At 42.1% G+C, this 14,963-nt stretch overlaps 1 protein-coding gene across 1 annotated transcript in view; it reads right to left on the reverse strand.

Moving 5' to 3' along the window:
* The window catches only part of LOC124613370 (chondroitin sulfate proteoglycan 4), a 553,335-nt gene that overhangs the window by 63,068 nt on the left and 475,304 nt on the right, over positions 1 to 14,963 (reverse strand). Inside the window, exon 19 of the mRNA XM_047142070.1 lies at positions 317 to 472. Within this exon, the coding sequence (XP_046998026.1) occupies positions 317 to 472 (156 nt within the window). The remainder of the gene's footprint in view (positions 1 to 316; positions 473 to 14,963) is intronic.

Here is a 14,963-nt window from a genome sequence, read left to right on the forward strand (position 1 = left end):
GTGTGCCAGCTTGCCTCAGGGGAGGACATAACATCTTTATGGCACCCTTCCCAATCTTCCCAGCCGAATTCAGGCCAGAGAAAGTGCTCCGTCTTACTGATAATTGGGCTCATATTGCAATGTTCTTTGAAAATTTAATCTGATTTTGTAATAATTGAAATAACATCACATACGCTATCAACACGTCATGTTTTAATTAGTTTCCTGGATGGCTTACTTGTTTTTGCCGTTGTATGTACAGCACGTGCCTGCGAAAATGCCACGTCTGTGAAATAATTTTTGCACCGTCTGTCGATTGTTCCTCCGTGCTACTTACCGCTGTGCACAAAGATGATCTGGTGCGAGTCCAGCTGGGCCTGCGTGAACTTGCGGACGTGCAAAGACGGCGCAGCGTACAGCGCCACGTGTCCGGCTCGTGGAGACGATACGATGAATGTGAGGTTGGCGGCCGACGTGTCCGCGTCGGTGGCAGCTGGAACACGCGAATGATCATATGAAGAAAATCCCACTATACAGATCAGCAGCACGTGTGGTCGAAACCACACTGGTGTTTCACCAGACGTTTCTCAATCAGGCTACGCTAACCTAGTGAAACCTATCGAGAATGTAGATTACACTCGCAGGTTAAATGATCATTTCACTATTCAGTGTTTGATATTCTTCCGAACCACTCAAACAGCGGCCGAAGATAATGAATATAACGTTACTCTTTGTGTGTTTCTGTGTCAGTCATGAATCCTGAGGTCTTCTCTTAGTATCATGTCTCCCATCTCATCTTCATCTACGTTCACTTCCTTTTATATAATATTGGCTTTCAATTTACCTTTGTATAGAGCCCCTATATACTCTTTCCACCTTTCAGCTTTCCCTTCTTTGCTTAGGACGGGTTTACCATGTGATCTCTTGATATTCTGTAGGTGGTATCTATCCTTCCACTAGTGAAATTTGCTTCTAAGCCCTTACGTTTGTTCTCTAGCAAGCCCTGCTTAACAACTTTGCACTTCCTGTAAATCTCATTTTTAAAGGTTTGTATTCTCTTTCGCCTCTTTCATTTGATGCATTTTTAAATTTTCTCTTTTCGTCAACTAAATCTCTTTTGTTTTCCAAGGATTTTTACTAGGTCTTGCCTTTTTACCTATCTGATCTTCTGCTGCCTTCACTATTTCATCTCTCAAACCTACCCATTCCTCTTTTACTGCATTCCTTCCCCTGTTCTAGTCAACCATTGCCTAATGGTCCCTCTGCAGCTCTCAACAACCTCTGGTTGTTTCAACTTGTGCACATCCCATCTCCATAATTTCCTACCTTTTTCTAGTTAACCATTGCCTAATGGTCCCTCTGCAGCTCTCAACAACCTCTGGTTGTTTCAACTTATGCGTGTCCCATCTCCATAATTTCATACCATTTTCGAATTTCTTCAGTTTCAATCTACAGCTCGTAATCAATAAATAGTGGTCAGAGTCAACATCTGCCCCCGGAAGCGTCTTACAATTTAAATTCTGGTTCCTAAATTTCTGTCTGACCATTATATAATCAATGCGAAACCTTCCGGTATCTACAGATCTCTTCCACGTATGCAGCCTTCTTTTCCGATTCTTAGACCAAGCATTAGCAATGATTAAATTATGGTCTTTGCAAAATACTACGCAGACAGCTTCCTCTTTCATTCCTTTCCCCCAGTCCACATTTACCTACTATTTTTCCTTCTCTTCCTTTTCCTCTTAACCATAACGGGTGTTCTTTTCCTTTTCCTACTTAGCCGCTCCAGGTGGAATTACGAGCATGCCAGCTGCTGGGATGGAGGCCATGCTGGACATGCCCTCATTACAACTGTGGGTCAAAATGGAGGCGGCGGCAGCGCCATACAGGCGAAAACTGGAAATAACTGGATACAGTTGGGATATCCAGAACCCAATACCAAAAAAGGGAACTGTAGCGCCATAGAAACTGGTATAGGCATGGGTATTCAAAAAGGGGGTATGTATACTGGAAGAATTTGGTCCTGCGGTCGGCAACGCCTACATAAAGCAACAAGTGTCTCGTGCAGTTGTTAGATCGCTTACTGCTGCTACAATGGCAGGTTATTAAGATTTAAGTGAGTTGGAACGTGGTATTATAGTCGGAGCACGAGCGATGGGATACACTATCTCCGAAGTAGCGGTAAAGTGGCGATTTTCCCGTATGACCATTTCACGAGTGTACAGTGGATATCAGGAATCCGCTAAAACATCAAATCAGCGACATCGCTACAGCCGGAGAAATATCCTGCAAGAACAAGACCAACGACAACTGAAGAGAATCGTTCAATATGAAAGAAATGCAATGCTTCCACAAATTGCTACTGATTTCAATTCTGGACCATCAAAAAGTGTCAGCGTGCCAACCATTCACCGAAATATAATTGATATTGACTCTGGGAGCCGAAGGCCCGCTCATGTACCCTTGATGACTGCACGACACAAAGCATCACGTCTCGCCTGGACTGTTGGTGACTGGAAACATATTGTCTGGTCGGACGAGTCTCATTTCAAATTGTGTAGAACGATTGGACCTGTACGGGCATGGAGACAACCTCATGAATCAATGGACCCTGCATCTTTGCAGGGGGTGTTCAAGCTGGTGGGGCGTGAGTAGTTGGAGTGATACGGGACCCCTGATACGTCTAGATACAATTCTGGCAGGTGACCCGTACGTAAGAATCCAGTCTGATCACCTACATCCATTCATGTCCATTGTACATTCCAACGGACTTGGACAATTCCAGCAGGACAATGCGACACCCCACACATCCAGAATTGCTACAGAGTGGCTCCAGGAACACTCTCCTGAGTTTAAGCACTTCCACTGGCCACTACATTCCCCAGGCATGGACATTATTGAGCATATCTGGGACGCCTTGCAACGTGCTATTCACAAGAGATCTCCACCCCTTCGTAATCTTACGGATTTATGGATAGCCCTCAGGATTCATGGTGTCCGTTCCATCCAGAACTACTTCAGACATTAGTTGAATTCATACCACGTGTGCCGGCACTTCTGCGTGCTCGCGGGGGCCCTACACTATACAAATGTCTGAAAGATCTAAGTCGAAATAAGACCCCCGAGAGTATATTCCGGCAGAGCTACTGAAGCCTTTGGAGAGGCAACCATGACAATACTATGCCATACGGTGTGCAAGGTGTACGAGACAGACTGCAAGAAGAACGGAGTAATTTCAATTTCAAAGAGAGCAGTTTCTGACAGCTGTGAATACTATCAAACTTTCAGTTTAATAGGCCATGTTTGCAAAATATTAACATGAATTCTTCACAGAAGAATGGTAAAACTGGCAGAAGTTGACGTCGGGGAAGCTCAGTTTGGATTCCACGCGAGCCAATATTGGCCCTACGACTTATCTTCGAAGATAGGTAAGACAGGGTTGTAGGCTATCTCTGATGTTATTCAACCTGCACACTGAGCGAGAGGTAAAGGAAACAGAAGAAAAATTAGGAGTAGCAATTAAAGTCCAGGGAGAAGAAACAAAAACTAAGGTTTGCCGATGACATTGTAATTCTGCAGAGACTGTAAAGAACTTGGAAGAGCAGTTGAACGGAATGGACATGGTCTTGAAAGGAAAATATAAGATAAACATTAGCAAAAGCAAAACAAAGATAATGGAATGTAGTCGAATTAAATCAGGGAGTCATATTAAGAAACGAGATATTTAAAATAGCAGATGTCTTTTGCTCTATGGGCAGCAAAATAAATGATTATGGCCGAGAGGATATTAAATATGGACTGGCAGTGGCAAGAAAATAATTTACGTGGAAAAGAAGTTTTTTAAGATCGAATATAGATTTAAATGTTAGGAAGTAGCTATGAATGGAAATGAAACATAGACGATAAACAGTTCAGATAAAACGGCTATAGAAGCTTTCGAAATGTAGTACTACAGAAGAATGCTGAAGATTAGATGGGTCGGTCACATACTAATGAGACAGTACAGAAAAGAACTGGGGACGAAAGAAATTTGTGGCACAGCCTGACTAGAAAAAGGGATCTGTTGATAGGAAACATTGTGGGATATCAAGGGATCACCAATTTAGTATTGGAGGGAAGTGTGGGCGATAAAAATCGTAGAGGGAGACCAAGAGATGAAAAAAGTAAGCAGATTCAGAAAGATGTAGGTTGCAGTAGTTATTCGGAGTCGAAGAGGCTCGCACAGGATAGAGTACCATGGACAGCTGCACCAAACGATTTTGCAGACAGAAGACCACGACAACAATGTGGCTAATCAGGACAGGCTATGCTCCATGCCAGCCTCCCTGACAGCCACCTTTTGTTCTACATTGTTCCACGATATTACAGCCCCTTAAATATCATATGTTTTATTACAAAGGTTTATATCCATCTCGGACTTAATTCCACAGAAATCTCAGGGTTTATGTGGAACAATAATTGAAACGTCAAACCCGCGCAGTTTGGCATCTCTGCGAGTTCTGCGAACCTCTGAGTGGCTTCAACGGTTTATGGCGTACGTGAAGTAAGTTATGCATCCACTTCCTCCCAGAACTCGGGCCACGATCCAGGCTATAGACAGTTTTGCACCGTAACAGCGTTGTATCTGCTGGGGGTGACAAAATTTTATCCCGTGTTTTTCACAACGCTAGCCGAAGTTGGCTCCTGCAGTACAGAAAGCGAGTCATTGCAACTATCGCACAGGGTGGGTAGAGTGGTATCTGGCGTTCATAATGGTGTCTCTGCCTACACGCATCAGTTTATAGTGGGAGTAAGGCACTATCCAGGCCCTGCACTCGCCGCACGTGGCGCGACCGCCTAGCTGGGGCTGCTGGTGGAACGGGCAGCCGGGATGGGTTCATTTCCTGGCGGCGCACATAAAGACATAGTCGTTACCCGATGGCCGTGCCGTGCCGTGCCGTGCCCCACCGTCAAGCGGCGCCCTCGGTCCGATATTAGGGCGGCCTAACTGCTAGCGCCGGCTTTGCGCTGCAGCCGCTACTTGCATCCCCGCGCATGCGCCGTGTTGCCAGCGTTCGCTGGATCGTCGTTTCATACAGCCGACGCTTGAACTACTGGTGGGAGAAGCTACTGTCACTCGCAGCTTACAGGGAAGTGACGTCAAAACGAAGACTATTCGTTTGGCCAAAGATCAGTATCTAAGGGCTGGAAAGTTGCACAGGTTACAACAATACTCAAGACAGGATACGGGGCTATCCTCTGAATTACACACGCTTATCAGTAACGTCTATTTGCAGTAGAATTTTAGAACCTCGAGGAAAACAGGTTGCTGGCCGAGGTGGCCGAGCGGTTCTAGGCACTACAATCCGGAACCGCGCGACCGCTACGGTCGCAGGTTCGAATCCTGCCTCGGATGTGGATGTGTGGGATCTCCTTAGGTTAGTTAGGTTTAAGTAGTTCTAAGTTCTAGGGGACTGATGACCTCAGAAGTTAAGTCCCATAGTGCTCAGAGTCGTTTGAACCGTTTTTGAAAACAGGTTGTTAGTAAATAGTCAGCACGGATTCAAAAAATATCGGTCTTGTAAAATACAACTAGCTCTGTATCCACACAAATTAGTGAGTGCCGTCGACAGCGGATGTCAAATTGAATTCGTATTGCTAGATTTCGAGACGGCTTTTGACACCGCTCTTCACAAGCGACTTCTAATAAAATTGCGTACCTACGGAGTATCGCCTCAGTTGTATGACTGGATTCGTGATTTTCTGTCGGAAACGTCACAATTCGTAATAAATGACGGGAAGTCATCAAGTAAAACAGAAGTGATATCTAGCGTCCCTCAAGGAATCTTACAGAGCCTCTGCTGTTCCTAATCTACATAAACGATTGAGGAGACAATCTGAGCAGCCCTCTTAGTTTGTTAGCAGACGATGCTGTCATTTTCCGTCTCGTGATGTCATCAGATGATCGAACCCAATTGCAAAACGATTTGCAGAAGATATCAGTATCGGCCTAGAAGTAGCAATTGATTTCGCTAAATCTATAAAAATCACACAAATCTAAAAGCTGTGAACTCACCCAAATACTTAAGGGTTGCAATTACAAACAGCTTAAATTAGAAGGATCACATAGATAATGTTGTGAAGAAAGCGAACCAAAGACTGAGATTTATTGGCAGAATACTTAGAAGATTCAACAGGTCTGCTGAAGAGACTGTTTACACTAGGCTTGCCTGTCGTCTCCTAGAGTATTGTTGCGCGGTGTGCGATCCACGTCTGATGCGATTAACGGGGGACACCGAAAATGTTCAAAGAAATGCAGGTTGTTTAGTGTTATGGCAAAACAGGGGAGAGAATTTCACGGATATGATATGCGAGTTGTGGTGGCAATCATGAAAATAAAGGTATCTTTCTACGAAATTTCGATCACAAACTTTCTCGTCTGGATACGAAAATATTTTGATGGCACCCACCAAAATAGGACGGAATGATCATTTTAATATAATAATTGAAATCAGAGTTCGCACGGAAAGGTTTAAGTATTCGTTTTTCCACTGCACTGTTCGCGAGTGGAAAGGTAGAGAAATAGCTTGACTTACTTGTCAATTGCAGACTACTCTTGTGGATAAAATTCTATACGAACACGAAATTCTATAGTAGTCGACAAATTTCAAATGGCACTAATTTCTCCCGAGAATATGTTCTGATCCAAACTACCAGCACATTGAGAATCTTTCGGTAACGTACATATTGGTACAATTTGTTGTGATGAAATGATGCGAAATGTGTTATGAGTGATTAATAGAATTTCATTTTTTTGTTGTTTTCTTGTTTTAATTTGTGTGTTATGTTAGAATACCTTTTCAGGACATCGGTGCATTGAAGATTTATCAGAAACACATGTCTTTGTACGATTTGTTATAATTAAATGTCTGTTAATGACATGTTGGTGGTAAAGGCCTTCAGGAGATCCTACGGCGAGAGACACTGTCAAAAAGTGTATGAGTTCACTGTAGTGTAGTGGAGAGAGATGTGGAGCTACAAAGTAGAAAGGAGTATGTTTGCGTCCAGATGTATTCAAATATTTCTTATACACCTAAGCGTTTGTAAAAAAGTCTGGGACTTCCTTACTAATTTAATAGAAGTTCCGTAATATTCGATGTTGTGTTCATATAAGAGTACTCTTTCTCATAAGTGAATTTATTAAGCTTTGTGAACATGCCAGGGAATAGCGACATGCAAATTTCAAGAATGGTGGTCAGAGCCATATTACACTATCTACTAAATTTGCGAAGATTATTCGATAATCTTTTTCTTGTACCTTTCTCCCATATCAGTGCAGGGTCGTCATAGTTGGTAATGAAATTGGCGTCGTTAATTTAAGAACTGACCGGATGCCCTTCCTGTCGCCACCTCGTTACGCCCATGACGCTATGTGCCTTAACTGTCTGCGTGTAGCGTTATTCATGTGAGAGATAGGGAAAGTTTTTTTTGTAAGTGTTTGTGAAACTTGTATCTCAGACAGGACTTGGGTATCACCCCTGTATTCACCTGGAGGGATGTGGAAAACCACTTAAAACCACATTCAGGCTGGCCGGCACGCCGACTTTCATCGTCAACACACCGGCGGATTCCATCCGGGGCCGGCTCCCCTCCCCGTGCTGGAAGCGGCGCTTTAACAATCACGGCTATCAGGGCGGTTCGAAGATAACGGGATGATGAATATTGTAAACAATATGCTGATGTACGTAGTTTCATGTGTATTCACTAGAAAATATATACTGCAATGTACTAGAGATGAGTGACAACTTTAATTTCTTGATGAGGCTGAAGAGTATAATTTGCTACTAATTGTTATGTTTCTTTTTCTGCCAAAGCAATTACACGCCTTTGCTTTTAAAAGTTCAAGGAAGAAAATCGTGCACTTAATATGTGGATAAATCGTAAGGCCATCTGTTGTCTGGAGTTAATTACACTGTGTCTGCTGATTCGTTCGTAGTACAATATCCATTCTATAAATGTCTTCCACCTATATTCCCAGAACATTAAGTGCCTTCCACAGCTGAATAATGAAATCCATTATTTGTAGTCGTGCTTGTGGAATCCAAAACTGCGTGTAATTGCTTTCTCAAAAAGAAACAAGGCAGTTTGTTTCAAAATATACAGTACAGTTCCATTAAAAGAACTAAAGTTGTCACACAACTCAAGAGCTTCACACATATTTGCTAATAAATATGTGTTAAGCGACACCAACAGAAAATCAGCGAGGAACCGTATGTTCATTTTTGCCAGCCTGTTATCATTTAATTTGTCGTTGGCGAAAATCATTGTTTGGGAAGATTGCAGCAGGTGACAGAAGTGGTGCTCAAATGCGAACCTAAAGAAGAGGAAAGAGTGGTTCAGCCCATCGCGAAAAGGGAACACCCCATTCGAAGGATAGCTCACAGCGTCAGAAAAACATGTTGTGCATTTGGTGGAGGTACACAGCCATTGGTCATCATGAATTACTACCAAGGAATGAAACAAGAACACCTACTGCATATACTAAGCAGCTAAGACGACTTGCTGTCGGCATTTAAAAAAATCTGGAAAACCTGTGTTGCTAGCATCGTAGAAACGGCACGAACCTAAGCACCGACCGATATAAAAACAGTAAGTAACAATACAAATTTCAATTTATTTTAGTTCGATCGGAAGTAAAGGTTTTCGATTTCATGATTTTCTTATATTTGGGCATCACACTCATGTATAATTGCCTCAATTATACTGCTTTTGCAAAATTTGACTATACAGTTATCATCATATAAACGCCACGTGATTGATCACTGTACGATCAGACGTTCAATATGACGTGCGCGACGTGTCTGCATTATGTAATGCAGATGACCAGCATATAATAATAATGAATCATTCGTAAACGACGACACATCCTAAACTGCAATAATGCATAAAAGAAATAAAGGAATGGTCAAATAGCGAATGCAGTATTATTGACATAGAAAGAGAGTAATTACAATAAATGTCTTTCAGAAAAAACGACAGTGAGAGTGTTCAACACTTGATAATTCCGGAAGTTATTCATTACATGACGTGCGCTATAAAGGATAAAATTGAGAAAGAGGACAAAATATTGGTAATAATGGCGCAAATATTAAAAGTGATGATAGGTACTTTGGCCACACAAGACTGTCATTCATAACCAGCGACATAGCGCAACTCATTGTAAGCACAACACCAGATTTTCGAATTTTTAACTGCAAAATTGCAACGCTACAACCTCTCGGGATAGAATGAGATACGTGTATTTAATTTTGTATGAAATTGTCTGTAAACAAACAGGCTCTGACGTCAGCCATAGAGCACACAAACTTGATAGCCTCTGATGTTCATCTTTGGCTTCCGTCACATTAGTAAATAAAAAAAAGGTTCAAATGGCTCGGAGCACTATGGGACTTAACTTCTGAGGTTATAAGTACCCTAGGACGTACAACTGCTTAAACCTAACTAACCTAAGGACATCACACACATCCATGCCGGAGGCAGGATTCGAACCTGAGACCGTAGCGGTCGCGCCGTTCCAGACTGTAGCACCTTGAACCGCTCGGCCACTCCGGGCGGCTTAGTAAATTCGACAATGTGGCTTGAGATAATGGTGCCCGTACATGTAACGACCGTTTCTGGTGACAATTTTATGGCACAATTATCCAGTGTATGTCACATACGTTTGTTTTATTTGTGCTAGACGTTTTTGTCAGTATGTTCCCGTTTTTATGTTGTGGCAACTGCATTATATATCCTTTTTTTAATATAGTTCGATAAGGACTTCGTTTATAGAAAGTCTTATCACGATAAACATTATGGTATTTGTAAATAGCAAATCCCGAAATCATGTGTGTATAGTAGGATAAACGATGTATACAGTCAAATGACGGAACTTTGTGATGATGGCGTTGGTCAAAACGCTTTGATCATATAAGATGATGCAAGGAATAGCGATCCAAACTGGACAGTGACTATGAGCTGTAAGAAGGGATTGCTGACCTCTGTAAGTTTTTATTATGAAAGCCACAAAAAATTTAATATCTATAAGAAATTATGCATATTTTCATGGAAATGGAGTCCGCCCCCGGTAGCAGAGTGGTCAGCGTGGCAGAATGTCAATCCTAAGGGCCCGGGTTCGATTACCGGCAGGATCGGAGATTTTCTCCGCTCAGGGACTGGGTGTCGTGTTGTCCTAATCATCATCTTTTCATCCCCATCTGGCGCGCAAGTCGCCGAAGTGGCGTCAAATCGAAAGACTTGCACCAGGCGAACGGTCTACGCAAAGGGAGGCCCTAGTCACACGACTTTTAATTTATGAAAATGGAACAAACCTGGAGCACTTCTTAAACGCAAGTTCTGTGTACATTGTATAGTCTGTCTTGTCTTTATTCTTCTGTTAGCTTCAAAACTGCCAGCAGAATATAGGTGCACCCGTACTTACGTGCTGGGATTAAGCGATGAAATTCGAAAGGAGGGACTCGGGTGCAGCCACGGACTCCACTGGGCTCGCGAGCCAGCGCCGTCACATTGGCGATGCAACGCGCGGCTGGCCCGAAAATATCCGCGCAATATCGCCGCCGACCCAATCTCGCCAGCCAGCCGATACCTGCCGGCTCGGAATAAGGAAACCGGGTCGACCGCCTGACATGTCGGTTGCCGCGCCGCATGAAAATCTCTCCCGGGAAGCAATAAACGGCCGAATATGTTGACTCTATAACAAAACAATAAAGCAGCTGCGGGGCGGAAGCGGCGCGCAGGCCGCCGCCATAAATCCGCCCTCCGGATTTATTCCGGAAGCCTGCTCGCACGCCTGGAGGGGTGAGGGGGTCTCAAGGAGGCGCCGACTCTTGCCCCCCCCCCCCTGCTCCTCTGACCTCACCCCCTCCCCCACCCCCGGCCCCACCCACTCCTACTGGCGAGACAGTATCTGCGAGCTGCTCCCATCCGCGCCGAGCGACTTAACAAGGAACAATTAAGCTACAGAGGTAATAAAAACTGTTATACTCGCGAAGAGTTCGTGACCGGCGTACGGCGACCCGTCCGCAACCTCACCACCGGCCGTTACTTGCGTCTTTCCACCCCCAAAGCGCGGCGCTCCTTCACTGCACCGCTCCACGTCTTTGTCTCCATCGCATCTTCTTCATCAAACTTGATTATCCGCTATAAATGGCAAGAGGGGGACGAAACGCGAGATGGCGCGTCTTAAATATCCCGTCTCGACTCACTTCATTAATTGGATTCCTTAGCCGGCGGCCAAAAAAAAAAGTAAAATGTATCTGAAGCGTTATACTACCACTCTAAACACGACAAAACTGTGGAATCATTTGACTGTATAATTTTCTGCAAGTTACATTCCACAACTTCAGCTCTTTGTAGAAAATATTTAATCATAAAATATTATATTGGTTATTACCTCTTCGATATCCGAAGTGTTCCGAAATTAAAGCGGCATTCTGGTCTATAGCAGTAAATCAGATCAAGTTTTTCATCTAATAGCTATCGAAATAAAACAGCTGGTAATTTTAAATAAACAGTACGTTAGATTACATCTGTAATTTCCATTTCCGATAGTGTCCTTGTTTGAACCACTGAATGTTTACTGTTAGCTAACAAAATTTTCAACGAACGAACTAGCTTGCAGTTTTTGGAAATTTCAATTCCTACAAATACAGCCGGAATGTTATTTATTTGTATATCCTTAAGTGCACGTAAGTGTTTCATCTTCTGATGTTTACATGAATTTTTCGGTGTCTGAAATAATTGGTTTATGAATACACACTATTATTTTTACAAAAAGTTTATTCTAACACATGACATGTTCGTAAAATTACTTTGTGATTTATTTAGAAAACTTTGCTAGTAAATTTAAAGCATCACCGAGAATAAACTGTCAGATTAGCTGTCAACGGTATTTCACGAAAATATTCTACACAAATAGAACTTACGTGATTATAGCAATTTAGCAACGAATAATCGACAGTTTACTCACTAATGCAATATGGGCATCTGTTCCAACTAGATGTAAACTGACCTTTATGTGTAGCTTTGATAATGGCATTATAGCCGAAACAAGCGTCTAGTGCAGAAGAAACCTCACAAATTAAAATATTTCCAATTTACCTTGAGCTATTGCCTAGTGGTTCTAGACGCTACAATCTGGAACCTCGCGACCGCTACGGTCGCACGTTCGAATCCTGCCTCGGGCATGGATGTGTGTGATGTCCTTAGGTTAGTTAGGTTTAAGTAGTTCTACGTTCTAGGGGACTGATGACCTCAGCAGTTAAGTCCCATAGTGCTCAGAACCATTTGAACCATTTTGAACCTTGAGCTATTCATTATAAACCTCATATTATGAAGTACTCTATGCTGCGTGCCTGGTCGAAAAGAAAATACTTCGAAAGTCCATTGTCACGAAGTTTTAAGTGATTTCTGGGTGAGAACCCCTGTTTAATGGAAGACCGGATAAAGTCCTAATAATGCGACGGTGTGTGGTAAGTTGAATATTGAACTCTTGCCTATGGTACTTTTCGATGCTTTATCGCAAGCAGTATCTAATTTTCTACGGGTACCACATATTATGTTACCACTTTTAGAGGCGTCAATATTAGATTTGCCCTTTGCATTTTTCAATGAAACTGTATTATATATTGTTAGGAAGAGGAATTTTGTTTTACCACTCAGGCTTTACTAACATTGCATAAGTCTCTTTCCGTTAATTGTGTTCGTGCTTGGATATTGTCTCGGTCTGTCACTAGTCTATAACTTTGTCTGCGCACGTTGTCTTTATCCAGTATTTATTTCTATAGGTTCTGCGCAATCCCCTTCATTTTAACTATGGACTATCACCCTTAGCACGCTGTGTGTTTCATAAATTGGACGTGAATGACGGGGAACGGCTCTAAGCCAATTATCCTTTTGCTATGAGTTACTCAGCCCTATTTAGTACTTTTCCGGTAAGGTTAATACGATACTGTACTTCAGTTTCCCTTTATTCCTCAGTCCATTGTTAAGAATTCTTTGTGATATTTTTTTCTTTACTAACTTCAGTACAGATCACCCAAGGATGCGTCTTCAGTTGACATGAGAACGGTCGTAACTTTGAATAAAACTATTTTACAGCCACAGCCTATCATTTCATTCAAAATCTTCAATTATAATTACAGATACCTGCTTAAAGTTATGTATAAAGGATCGATCGCCGCAGTCCTACACAGTGGAATGTGTCTGGCTCCCCAGCTATCTTCACGCGCTATTTCAGTTATATTTTTATGTCTTACTGGGTCCTGACTCTACCATGCTTTTAAGTTTCTGATTTTTTTGATACCACAACAACAATACGTTTACTCGTGGGGATGTCTGTGAGTTAATCGAATATATACATCCAGTTACCCATTTTGCTTATATGTTACATTGGACTGAGATTTATTGAAAGACAGAAATCCGTATAGATCACGATGGCAGGTCTTAATGCAATTTGATTACATCCGGTATAAGAGAAACTGAAAGCAGAATATCAAAGTACCTTAGTATAGCTAAATTAATCCAATTAAAAAGTTATATTTTAATTAATACTAAATTAATTACTGTAAGCCCATTGAAACATTAATTACTTTATTACTTACAAATGGTGATTACACATTTCTCGAAGTATATCATTTTAAATTATAATCAGTATTATATTCGAAACTGACCAGCTAACAGTAATGTTATAATGCTTTGTGACCTGTTAGTTATGAAGTAAGTACATACGTTTGAGACTTGAGTGTAGATCTCAATACAGACACGGCAGAATGTCATACACGTATTCAGGCACCAACATGCAACAGCTACACCCAAGACCAGCTGGGTCTCTCGTATGAGACATACTTGAGTCAGCTATCGTTAGCTGCTATAAAATTTAATTAGCAAGTTTAGGTTGAGAACATGTCAACCATATTGAATAACTGCCGTGTAAGCGTGAGTGACATGTGTCGTCTTGTTGTAAAATAGAACTGGGGTATCTTAACTTTGTTTCTTTTACTTCATGAGTTCCCCCCCATCAACTATAAACCGTATTTTACATATAGTGAATCGATGGACTTACAGCTGTGGGAAAGCTTACGAGCAAAAACGAGGATAGGTACTGTGCAGCTGACGCATTACACTTAAGGCAAATACTAGATTTATGTAAACATTTGCCTGAAGTGATCACATATGCCGCAACGTAGAACAAAACATTTACGGAAATGAGGGAAACATTCAATGCTTGGCTGCTTTTTACACTACCTAAATAGTTTTGTGTGGTCCAGTTCTCTGCAGGCAACAAGGAAGGCATTACACGTACGAAATAAATAAAATTTAGTGTTCAAGGTAGTAGAGGGAAGGGATCCAATAACCCGAAGACGATCTACTTCTACATCCACAGACACACACGGCCAATCGTTGTGAAGTTCATGGCAGAAGGCACGCTCCAATACCTTCCCGTTCCAGTAGCGTAATGAACTCGCAAAATTAACTGATTATGTTCTTCTTTGGATGCGTTAATTAGTCTACCTTCTCTTCACGGTTCTTATCTGAGCGATACGCAGGTGTACGAAGAATAACTCCAGGTTCTTCACTTAATATTTCTAAATTGAAACTTCGTGAGTGCTTTCGCGGGATAATTGACGACTATTTTGAAGCGTGTATCAGTTGACGTTATTCAACACATCCCGTAAGTTCTTCCGTAAGCAAACAAACCTGTGCCCATTCCTGTCGCCCTTCCTCGTAAACGTTCTATACCTCCTGTTAGTCTTACCTGGAATGTGTGCCACATACTTGGGCATTATTCTAAGACGTGAGGCAAAGGTGCTTTGTAAATAGTCTCTTTTGTAGACTGACTGCATTTTTCAGATATCCTGCCACCTAGACGATGTCTGCAGTCTGTATTACTTACAGCTGAGGCAATGTGGCCATTCGCTTTCATTTCCCTACAAACTGTTGCACCA

This window comes from Schistocerca americana, chromosome 4 (genome assembly GCF_021461395.2).
Source record: "Schistocerca americana isolate TAMUIC-IGC-003095 chromosome 4, iqSchAmer2.1, whole genome shotgun sequence".
NCBI classification, from domain to species: domain Eukaryota; kingdom Metazoa; phylum Arthropoda; class Insecta; order Orthoptera; family Acrididae; genus Schistocerca; species Schistocerca americana.